Source organism: Metopolophium dirhodum, chromosome 8 (genome assembly GCF_019925205.1).
Source record: "Metopolophium dirhodum isolate CAU chromosome 8, ASM1992520v1, whole genome shotgun sequence".
NCBI classification, from domain to species: domain Eukaryota; kingdom Metazoa; phylum Arthropoda; class Insecta; order Hemiptera; family Aphididae; genus Metopolophium; species Metopolophium dirhodum.
The window spans coordinates 14,879,582-14,892,219 of record NC_083567.1 but is presented as its reverse complement, the minus strand read 5'-3'; the positions used below and the strand labels follow the sequence as shown (position 1 = coordinate 14,892,219).

The window sequence follows — 12,638 nt, the reverse complement described above, 5'->3', positions numbered from 1 at the left end:
ATTTTTCATTTGTATACAAAGATTAAGTACTAAATTCTATTTAATTTATTTATTCGTGCATAATGAAATTCTAAATTATTTATATATATTATATAATATATATTTATACATAAAGATAAAATAATAATATTGTAATTATTGTGTAGTACCTTGCCAGTACACACGTATTTATTTCATTTATAAATTATTTATTGTTTGGAAGACAATTGGGTGCTCGACTGTCTTTTGATAAGTAAAAATAAAGTCTTAACAAAAATACAAAATAAATAGTGAAGTTAAAATGATATTATGTTTAACATACTGTGTGTGAGCGTTACATACAAAATTATATATCATTGTTTGTTTTCCTCCTAGGAAATTGTGAATGGTGTTTGTTTACACAACAAAGTCTAGAGTCTAGACAATGAATACTACTTTGTGTCACATTTTCGATTTCATTAATAATATTAATAATAGTAGTAAATAGTAATATTAACAATAATATTATATACAGTCCTGCAGCAGTCGGCAATAGATTTGGAGGAGGTATTTTGCTTCACACTGCGGCTGACCGCTTCAAAACTCCGAATCCCAGCCGGATGATTCGTCGGGCGGCACATCTCCGTCTTCGGGATAAATATCGAAATTTGACGAATCTAGTGGATTGTTGATCTGTTTAAGGTTGTAAAAACAATAAAAAAAAACCGATCATAAATGATATAAAATATGTATCGGTTACGTGGCCACTCAGCCACACGGTAATTTACCGTTGCTGCAGTAGCAGACTTACATGGGGTACGATGGGTGGAATTATACTCTTGTTTCTCAAACCAGTCCAGTCGAAACCTTTGAACCATCTGCGGGCGAAATGATAAATATAAAAATATATTCCCAGTGGACTGGGAGGCAAATTCGAGTCAGTGTTCCTCAAACACTGTTCTACCAATCACCACCCGTTTTTTTTTCAAGGGCCATTTAATTACAAAAGCAAAAAAAAAATTTTCTTTTCTTAACAATACACTCACTCATGCCGTCTGATGTCTTGTATGCCACCCTTTTGATAGCCTATCCTTTCCGTCGGATCGCTTCGACATAACTGTTTCACGAGGCCTTGAGTCATTTTGTTCATTTGTCTTGGGAAGTTGACCGCACCGATGCCTTTCAATATCGCATTGTAGATGTCCATTGGATCTTTTCCACTAAATGGAGGTCTGTAAACCGATGAAAAACATTATATTATATATTTATATATATAATTCTGCAGCAACCTATCACCCATACATCAGTATCATGAATGGGATGGGGTGCCGGGGAGGACGTTGTATTTTACTATAGCATTAAAAATAAAAAACTATTAAACTATAACAATAATATTATATGGGTTTTAAAACAGTTTTCTAAAATCTTGGAATGTTATTCTTTTTAATTAAAACTTAAATCCATAATTATAGGTTCTTCTTATCTCTGAATTTTTTTTCAGAAAAATATTTATTATAATGTATTGATGTGTGTTATGCCATTACAGGCAAGACAGGAAATAATTGGATATTGTAAACTAAGAATTATAAACATTTGAATATTAAATTAAATAGTTTAAAATAATATACCAAAAAATAAGTTATTTTACATTTAAATTTTTGTTCTATTTTATGACTGACATTTTTTTGTCATTGTCATATTTTATGAATTTACAGATTTAATAATTTATTTTACTATCATATTGTAAAAATATAATACTCTTAGTATAAATAATCTTAATATATATTAATCTTCCGCTCTTACTCTTACTCCTTCCAGCGATCCAACACTTATCAACTAATGAAATTTCTGGTAATCTTCCAAAACCAAGACTTCTAGAGTGTAAATGTTGTACTTGTTTAACTAATATCAATTAACTAATAACAAAAAAAAGTCACCAATGTGGGTTGCTTCTTTCGTGAAGTTGTTCAATATCCAATTAAACAATTTCACTTAGATCATACATACTGTTATTGTACTTGCAACTTATACTCTATATGTATTGACTGTGTAGAAAAAGAGACAATGTAAGGTAATGTAATACAAATTAATGTAATTTTAAATTAAAATATCATATATTCATTCCCATACCTATCGTGTTTTCCTGTTGACTCTTAGTTCTTACCTGTTATATTTTTATCATTATTTTCCCGTCACTTGTCCATTACTTAATTGTTATAAGTTACTTTTTTAACTCACATTTTTTTTTTTAAATTGTTTTTGTAAACAATTGGTGTTTTGGGTTACACGTATTTTTGATATTTTTAGCGCACACTCAGTAACCATAAATCATAATACACATATTTCATATTTGTATGTAATTTAAACTTAAAGTTATATTATTACAATGAATATACATTTTAGATGATCTACAATTATATCCCCGGATACGTAATGTTTACTTTATTGGAATTGGTAGGTAATTATTAAAACAAACAAAAAAACCTTTAAAATACCAACCACATTTAAATATTGATTTTTACTACAATTTAATATAGGTTCCGGTTCCGGTACCATTACCGACCGCGGTTCTAGTCAACGAACTTTACAATAATTACGGTTCTAGGTCACTTTGTACGGTCGAGCATTAAAAGTGCAAAACGCGGTCACTTTGTACGGTCGGGTAAAAATATTCATTTCAGAACGCGGACACTTGTACTATTATGTACATAAAGCATATATATTGTAAATATAAGTTATATACGGCATATACCTACCTAAGTAGTAAGAATATATAATGTAAATTATTAAAATTTAAAAATTTAAAATTAAATAAAAAGTCAATTGAAAATGTTTAAAAATTAACAAAAGTTTGTGTTAAAAAGAAAATTAAAAATGGCAAAATGACAAATAAAAATTATTTTCGATGTGTAATAACCCACGATTCCCTCCTATTTTGAATGTATAAGATACTTAGGTTTACCAAATAATGTTTAAGCTTTGGTCATGACTGCAGACTTGTATGCATTAAATACCTATATACTTGATGTTTATAGTAGTATAAATAGTGTCTGCGTTCTGCAATCTAAAGCTTTACCTGATCGTACAAAGTGTCCGCGTTATGCATTTTAAAGTTTAAACAATGGACCGTACAAAGTGACCGTTCACCTACAATTACCTACCTATAGGGAAGGTGTAACGCGTGGACAAGTCGTACTCACATTCCGGCCAGCAGCTCGTAAACGAGTATTCCCAGAGCCCAAAAGTCTACGGCCCGGTCGTGGCCCTTGTTCAGCACAACTTCCGGGGCCACGTACTCGGGCGTGCCGCAGAACGTCCATGTCTTCTTGCCCCGCGGTTGTAGCCTTTTCGCAAAGCCGAAGTCCACCTGCCGACGAAAAACATAAATCTTAATTATATCGTGCATAATAAATAATAATAATTATAAGAGAAGGTGTCTACCGCTTGGCGCACGGATAAATAAAAGAAAAAAATACAACAAAATATTGGGATCATCGTACACCGTAAAAATATTAAGAATATTCCACAACCGCATCTGTATCTCCATCTTACGAACGTACAACAGCAAAATGTCGTTCAGCAGTTGTGTGGAAACCCTTTTATGATAGATTGAATTGGCTTATTTTCAAACTTAAAGGCAAGAACATAATGTTATCTGTGTTTTCTCATGAGTATTTTCATTTTTAGCTAGTTATAAGAATTTTCAAATCATAATAATTTACATGCTTATAAACTTATAACTATTGGTGGAGAATTAAAATATCGTTAAAAAACCCATGCGAAAATACAGACACAACGTTCTTATCATTCAGTTTTTATAATAAGTAAATTCGGTTTATTATTTAAGGAACTACTCCAAGTTGGAACTGCTGAATACAATTAATGTACGTGGTACGTTTGTAAGACGGCCGACGGAGACAACAGATGCGAATTCCACGCGTGGCGTCCTCCTAAGGGAATTCGTTACCACAAGTTTTTTGACGAAAACTATTCCTGTCGGTTATATTGTACTAATAAAATGACCGATGCGATAGAAAATATGAATGATAACTTATTTCGTTAGAAAGTATACACTGGATATTCATGATCGATATCAGATATTATATAGATCTTCACTTTGCTACTATACCTATTATTACTACATGTCACCGAGTTTCCCGCGGAGCGATTGAATCCAAACAACGGACTCGGGATCGACGTCTGATACTCGAATTCAGTGGCGTATAGGGAGCAGGCGCCCCCGCCCCTATGCCTTGTGGCTTTTTAAAAAAATACTTATTTTTTATAATCAATTTTTTTTGTAATTTAACTGTTTCTAATAATTCCATAATTATAAATACAATTGTATATGAACGACTAGTGCATAAATAATATACATACTAATTTATAGATTAATAAATAATTATAGTTTAGAGGACGCTACCCATGTGTTTGTTGCCAGGCAGGGAGAAATAAATGTTCTTTTGCCACCTAAACTGTTGACCTGTTCATTTTCACTTTTAAAGGTATTAGTGTATTACTATATTATACCATCATTCACCGAATTCCGTGTAACTATGTTCAGAATTTTCTTGTTATTCACAAAATTAAACAATATTGTTTAGGTAAAACAAATTCAAATATTGTTTCGGAATATATATACGACAGGGTGATTGTGACCCACGCCCAAGCCAAATGTGGGTTACTGGGTTAATGGTTAACATTATATATTTGATTTAAAAACCGACCAGTTTCACGAAACCCTGCCGGTCGAGCAACAAGTTCTCCGGCTTCAGGTCCCTGTAGACGACGTCGGCTCCGTGTAAGTAGTCCAGTGCCTCCACGACGCATGCGACCACGAAACACGCGGCGTTGTCGTCGAAACACCTCCTGTCCCGGAGGAGCGTCCACACCTCGCCGCCCAGACAAGCCTCCATCAACATGTATACGTATTTGTTGTCCTTGTACGTCTGGTAAAGTCTAAGGAAAACGATCGGTAGATCAATGTCCATTTCATTATAACAAAAATAAAAATAAATTACTGCAATAAGGGCATTTTGTCTGACGACTTAGTTATAAAATAATAAATGCCGTAGTACCTATAATACCTACTTACTATTGCTTTTATTTTATAAAAATAAATGATATCGTGTGGATTAATATGACGTGATGATAATATAATATTATATAATGTAGGGCGACGGTTGAATCTGTTAAAAACGAATCCTCCACTACGGCGTCGGAAGTAAACTGCTGAGTAGGTACTTATATAAATAATCATAACTAGAGTATGGTCGTATGGATAATGGATTATTATACACTAAAAAGTATTTTGCCATCTAATATCCAGTGAACATCGTGAATGTATGCAAAAAATATGTTTTCATTACACACAATTAAATCGTTTATTTAATAATATTTTTTAATTTAAAACTCAATGCAAGATAAATAATTTTTTGGTGAAACTGCTTTACATGATTATAAACGAGAAAGTTCACTTCTTGCTAAGTTAAAAACGTGATAATATTTAGTTGATATATGTTTATTGAAAATAGATAGGTCCGCAGTATGGTAAATTGTTTTATTATCATTTTCTACTGGACGAAATATTATTTTACATTTAAATTAGCTTCTGGAAACAGCTACCTATGGTATATAGGTATGTAATTACATTTCACTTAAATATGCGAATGCGATAAACATATCAAATTTTATCGAAATATGCAAGACATTTGCTTGCAACTACGTAACGATAATCCGTAACGATTTCTGACAAAAATCCAAAAATACACAATCGCACGAGAATCCAAACGCTCCCTATACATTTATAACGTTTGTATACTCACTTGCCGATAAACGGGCTCGTACACGATTCCAAAATGGTTTTCTCGTTGTACACGTGCTCCTGTTGCTGCATGTCCACGATATGTTGTTTTTTCAGTTTCTTCATAGCGTACGATCGGTTTCTGTCCAGTTTCAGACACACCAAGTCCACCCGACCGAAGCCGCCCACGCCGATCGTGGCGACCGTCTCGAAATCGGTCAGTTCCACGCGGAACAGTTCCGGGTAAAATGTTTCTGCAAAACGGAGTTTATAATATATTATAATATGGTATTATACTACTCAGAGGTAGAAACATTGCACTTGTAGCTCCTCGGTGGATTTTTGTACTTTAAACTATTTATAACACTCCACTATATTATATAATATTTGCAAAAGAAACAATAATAACGTTTAAGTGTTTTTTTTTTATCCTGGTGGTTTCTATGTTTTCTAATTTTGTTATTCATACAGCATACTCATGGCTATACCTATAGGTATTTGAAAATGGATACCTACTTAATGTATCTTACATTTTTACGCAATAGTGAGTTGTACCTATACTTGACGTATGCGCATATTGTTAATCAATATATCTGACGTTTTGACAGAACAATGATTTGTACGTACTCGTCTTGATTTCTACCGGCGACTGGACCGAGGGCTTTCGCGGAAGTTCCGTGTACTTTTTGTTTTTTAGTTCCTCCAGATCGCCGATGAAATGCACAAAAGGCCTGTTCGCACATAAAAAGCAATTTTGTTATATTCTGTACGTATATTGTTAAAATATAGGCTTAAATGCACAGTGAATAATTATATTAATTATCGACAAGCGCGTGAAATGTGTTTTACGTTATTACAATATACCTATATATAATACGAACACACACCGCGCCAACACCCAAAGTGCAGTTATAATAATATAATGAAAGTAATCAATCATATTTTTAGTAAAAATAAATATATATTCTATTAACTCTCTGTCTAGCGTGAGACATTCTGCTCCCGGATGCATGGCCACGACGTTGGCAGTCCTCTTGTCTTTTTTTAACAGCGCCACTTCCCCGAAAAACTCTCCTTGTTCCAAAACGCCGAATTCTTCTTCTTCGTCTTCGCCTGAAAATTATTGCACTTAATTTTGTCTCGGACTTTTTTCCGAGTGAACTGGTACACAATTGGCGCGTATTTATCGCTATAAACCCGAACTGCAGATGTATAAAGACCGGTATTATAATTGGGGAGGGGGGGGGGGCGTATACCGTTTGGGCGAATAGTTAAATACCGATTGGGCGAATAAGCGTACTAATAGGTTTTACAATAAAATTATAAATTTATAGCATATTGTAATAGTGTATAGTAATGTACAATGTCCATTTAAAAATAAAGCCACTTATAAAATACATAATAAATAACTAATAATGAACTCTATTTTTAAAAACGTTCGTATCTAAAACACCCCTCACGAGGTTGTTATCCTACGCAGTTAAAAATCATTTCACTCTCCCAAACGGTATAAATGATAGTCACCCAATAGGACCACCGCCCAGAATTGGATATTTTCGAGTATAACCATGGACCCTTCTACGTTATTATAATATGTCTTCTGGGAAATTTCAAATTTTTGAGTAATTCGGTTATTCCGGTTAAGGAGGGCACCCAAATCCCATAAAACAAATCCTTAATTACCTATACGCATTTAGACCACTGTGACCGTACCTAACCGTACCGGCACGGCGGGTACGCATACTGACGGCGTGTTTGCTGTTTTATTAGTGTCCATATGTATTCGATTAATATTAATTTACAAAATGTTCATGATAATATGACTCTTTAAGTGACGTAACGGACTAACCTTTATTGGTCTTCGTGACTTTCACTCGCCCTTCGCTCAGTATGTAGAACTTGTCACCCAATGTGCCCTGTTTTATGATGTAGTGCCCTTCCGGATAAAATTCCTGCAGAAACGGTTTCAGGTTTGTGAGAAAATTACGGTCGTCGTTAATTAAGTGCGTAGTCAATGTCCTGCAGTATGTGTTATTGCACGAATTCCTGAATACGCCCCTGGTATATATTATATGAGTATTATACGCGTTTTGAAAACTTTCAAAAATGTCAAATGCGTCGAGTCTGACATAAATTTCCGCGTGCATTGGACAAGTTATACGCTAAAAGGTCGTTAGGGTTCCGACCTTTTGTTGAGGCATGAGTAAATCTCGAAGTTTGTTTTTATCCGTGTATATATATACCGATATAATACCTACTACATATACTTGTTACTTAAAATTGTTTTCGCTGCGCAAATGGTTTCCCAAGTAATTTATTATTATAAAATATTTTTTTAGAAACGAGTATAAAATTATTGAAAGAATGTTCATTTTAAAACACATACTAGCGTACCTATATAGGCAGGGTTGGGCAGTATTAAAATGCAATAATATTGGCATTGAGCTGAAATTCTCGGGAGTTGGGACCAACATAATTGACAATCTGTGAATTTTTTAGCAAATGATTTTCACATTATACCATATTTTTTCTTTTTCTACTTATGTACCTACTTATGTTTATTTACATCCTCGATCCACCTACAAATCACGATTCAATTCGTGGCTTGGCGTGGCGCATTGGCTGCTACCAGTCGCGGAATGCGACTGGGAGTAAGTAACGGCCACAGCTACTAGCTCCCGGATGGGTGACCACCCGGGTTCATAGTAGTTAAAAACCTTGCCACACATACACGTGTTTGCTACCTACCGTAACAACCGTTAAAACGATCGTAAAATCAACCTACTGTACCAACCTTCCCCTACCACAGTTAATAACCCCTACAACAGCTAATGGCCATAGTCGCCAGGCTCAAGTTCAAAAAAAAAAAAAAATCACAATGCATACCTAATTATTATAATTTTAATAACAATTTTTTCGATTTTCCTATACAAACCTAACGTTCTTATAAATATTTAACATCTTCACCTATTTATTCTAGTATCTGCAGGCCCGGCTCAAGGGGTAAATGGCATAGGCCCACGCCTAGGGCGGTATTTAAGCGGCATTTTCAAAATAATATTATATTGTTAAGGGCGGCAAAATTTGATTTTGCCTAGTTCACTATTTTCGTTTGAGTAGGTCTTGAGTATCTGGTACCTATTTAAATGGAATCCTTTATAATAATTTGTCTTTGTCGTAGTTGTAGTGTTTTTAACCGTTACTTTGTTGTAATATTATAGGTACTATTTAATATACATACTCATATAAACATTATATTTAAGAACAACTAATTTTAACCTAAGGAAACTTAAGATCGGTTTAGCCCCATTTCAATATCATTCTAAATATACACTAAATATATACTATGGTGTTTTAATGACACGACACAAATAAGTTGACCTTGTGGACTTACTACATAATATTATGTCCAGTAGCCGGTAAATATCTGGTAGTCGGTAGTAGGATAATAATATGATGTATTGGGATCGATTAGAACAAATATTGACTTATTATAATATGGTTTCTATCGTCGAGTGACGTACCTCTTTCAAGACGTCAGCGATTTTCGATAAAAACTCTTCGTTGAGATCCTTCATTAACGGTACGCTTTTCAAAAATCCCACTCGTTCGTCGAACCGCCGCATAGCAGAAGTCTTCATGATTTGCTGATAGGCCACTCTCTCCAAAGTCCACACCTTGACATCTTGGACGGCTAGAAACAAATCCATAACAATTTGAGGAGAAACCACGGGATTTAAAAAACCGCTTGATATGACGTATAATTTTAAAATATTATAAATATAATATAACTGTTTTGGATTAGGTAGTCGTTCAACGCCACCCACTCACTTACCTCTCACCGACGCGGTCCGTGGACAGTTATAGAGTATGGCCATCTCGCCGAACACATCGCCAGGTCCGATGGAATCGACCACCCGCCCGCTCTGGATCACGTCGAGCTTTCCTTCGTCGGCCACATACAAACAACACCCTGCAGTAGTATAACAATATGGCATTTAAATATTATTTACAAAACAATATATCTGAAAACAATTGAAAGTTTTTCTCTTTGCAGGGCGAACGCATAAATTGTATGAAAGCTATCCGTACCCGGATCGCCTTTCCTGATGACGTACGACCCAGCTTCGAAGTCTTTCGTGTACATGACGTCCACAATCTCAGACATCTGGTTGGTGTTCAGGTTTTTCAGAAACTGATTCTTGCACAGCGCCTGTTTGATTAGATGCTTTGTCCTGAAATCAGCATCCGGTACGATACGTGACAGCGTGCATGCAATTTAATGTTATTATGATAAAAAAAATTGTAAAATAAGAACGTCGTACTTGATGGGTTTGGACTGTTTGGGAAACGGTATCGGCGTTTCCGTCGTAGTCGAACATTCTCCCGACACCCCTTTCTTTTTGTCCAGTCGGTGTTGCGGCGATTGCGGCGATGGCACAAGAAATTGATTTGATATCGCGTTCTCGAGCATGTTCTAATCAAACAAAACCCAAATAAACATGAATACATGTTAAGTACCCACTCATTACAATGATATACAATGACTGGATTTGTCGCAACGACACTAAGATAGACAGTGGCAGTCTGCGTTCACTAGCCAACACAATTACTATAATACCTTACTATTATACCTTACCTTACTTTACTATTAATTTATGTATTTTTAAACCAAAAATATTGGATTCTTTTAATGATGGTGCAAAAACCGATGTAGTTTATACCGATATCGAGAAAGCCTTCGATAGAGTAAACCATGATCTATATGAATATTGAATACTGAAACTTAGAGCATATGGAATATGCGGTCCATTCCTATCTATGATGTTTGATCTTATCGAATTAAGGTTTTAAAATATTAGAGTTTTATCTCAGAAAGTACGGGTAAAGTAAATTTTTTATCCTGCATCCCTGTATAGGCGACCACTGGTCTTCTATTTAAATAATAGCACATTTTTAATGTATATCTTGTAAATCGGATTTATTTCAGTAAATAAATTACTATTACAATATAGGTAATTAGATATATTGTGTACCAGCAATAGTTCTGCGTCTATATATAGGCGAAATTGAGATAAGACAATCGTCAATCAGTCAGGGCTCTAACCGTACCAACTTGGGATTTTTGATAATATATTATATAATTGCTAAAAATTGGACACCAGTTTAATATTTTACGATTTTCCAGGGGGGTGGGGGTGTTTTGAAGTGCTAAATATACCCAAAATATGAAGTTTTATGTACCTTACCTACTAAAAATAATTTTTAAGACAAAACAAAATGTTTATATTTCATTATATTATATTTGTTGTATTTTTAACATTTATCGCTCGCCCACCCATTTTAGACTTTAGGCAGTTGTCTCAATAAAACATCCATTGTTAATCTATATTGCCTCCCCGAGTGCATGGTTGGTATAGGACGTCCACTCGTCTTGCGAGTGAATTGTGGATAGTAACATACCTGTGTAATACTTCTCTATTTTTCTACTATAAATAAATCCACATTCACGCAATCATCGCAAACCGACAATGTTAGTCTCATAACCTAAGACGCGTAGACAGAGCCTTATTTAAGAGGGCAAAATTATTCATTTTTGTAATCTTTTTAATAGTTTACAGTAATTATAGGTATGTTGTTATACATTTTGATAATAATGAAAATAATGTATCATCATTATCAGTGTTTTTAACAACATTTTCATAAATAAATAATTAAAAAACGGATTTTTTTTTTTTTTTGGTTGGAGGCTCACAAATATCGTCGACCCAGCGCGCAAAAAGTGTAAATATGGCCCTGGGCGTAGATAACACATATATACAACTCTATCAACTTTCGTGTAACTGACAACACGTACGACGTGATTTTATATTCCGCGATTTAAATAGACTTCGTTTTTGTTTGTATATAATATCATCGTGGTTTTTATTTCGTAATCTCAATCGGGGGACAGCGAAATGTTACTTTTGCCCCCCTCCCCATTCGCATAATAAATGCCACGGGAGGGAATCGGCAAGCTGTCCCACGTAGCTCACCCACTGTTTCCGATGACGCCACTGACGTCAGACGCCGTCGCGTATATTTTTTTAACGCGCAGTGGGATCGAATTATCGCCCGACACCCAGCTAGGTGATAATCGGAGGTTTCGAGCCCAAGTGGGTCAATAACTGCAGCAGTAGATAATAATATTATTATCTACGCACCGGTGCAGGAAGCTATTTTGTGTCATATGCCACTAATCACTATATCAAACATTACCACCGGTGGTGGCCGGCATTTGTACAAAGGATACGTCATATAAATGGATAAAAGTGATAAGACGCAATATTTTATTAAAATATAAAATTATTTATAATAACACACCGTTTGCCGCAATAATTTTAATAAATGTGTTCGTACACTTATTATCACCCTATATCATTATATTTGAATCATCACACCGAATTTTATAACAATTTTACTCGTGATGATTGGCAAAACGTAGTACGTATTATAATATCTGTATCGTACGTAACATACACATTGCTCTTAAATAAGCTAAAACACCACAAGTCACCCACACCTCCTCTCCGACAAAAAAAAATAAAAGCCTGCGCAGTGTTAGCTGCAGTGTACCCCGAGTCAGAACTATTATATATGATTAACATATAAATGCGTTTCTTAGTGACTTGCGGCATTTTAGTGTATACGAGGTCAGCATAAGTATAATAAGCGTTATTATTTACTCGCGTGCGTATAAAATATTATATATTATTATTCGTTCGTGTTTTGACAATTTAATAATTAAACGAAATAAATGAAAACTGCGGTGCAGGCCAATCGATTTTTAGTTCCTACTCGAAAAGTTTGCCATTGATGCAAAGTACGGCGTATACAA

General features: G+C 34.7%; 1 protein-coding gene across 2 annotated transcripts in view; it reads right to left on the bottom strand.

The window, feature by feature from the left end:
* Positions 1 to 34: 34 nt before the first annotated feature.
* LOC132949839 (cGMP-dependent protein kinase, isozyme 1-like) overlaps positions 35 to 12,638 on the bottom strand; it is a 61,295-nt gene continuing 48,691 nt past the window's right edge. For both annotated transcript variants that reach the window (XM_061020917.1, XM_061020916.1), the window contains 13 exons: positions 10,087 to 10,238; positions 9,854 to 9,996; positions 9,597 to 9,734; positions 9,286 to 9,455; positions 7,611 to 7,713; positions 6,736 to 6,874; positions 6,389 to 6,492; positions 5,784 to 6,015; positions 4,686 to 4,917; positions 3,159 to 3,325; positions 1,005 to 1,190; positions 770 to 836; positions 35 to 651 (listed from right to left, as the gene is read on the bottom strand). In XM_061020917.1, the coding sequence (XP_060876900.1) occupies positions 556 to 651; positions 770 to 836; positions 1,005 to 1,190; positions 3,159 to 3,325; positions 4,686 to 4,917; positions 5,784 to 6,015; positions 6,389 to 6,492; positions 6,736 to 6,874; positions 7,611 to 7,713; positions 9,286 to 9,455; positions 9,597 to 9,734; positions 9,854 to 9,996; positions 10,087 to 10,238 (1,929 nt within the window). In that variant the 3' untranslated portion in view covers positions 35 to 555. The remainder of the gene's footprint in view (positions 652 to 769; positions 837 to 1,004; positions 1,191 to 3,158; positions 3,326 to 4,685; positions 4,918 to 5,783; positions 6,016 to 6,388; positions 6,493 to 6,735; positions 6,875 to 7,610; positions 7,714 to 9,285; positions 9,456 to 9,596; positions 9,735 to 9,853; positions 9,997 to 10,086; positions 10,239 to 12,638) is intronic.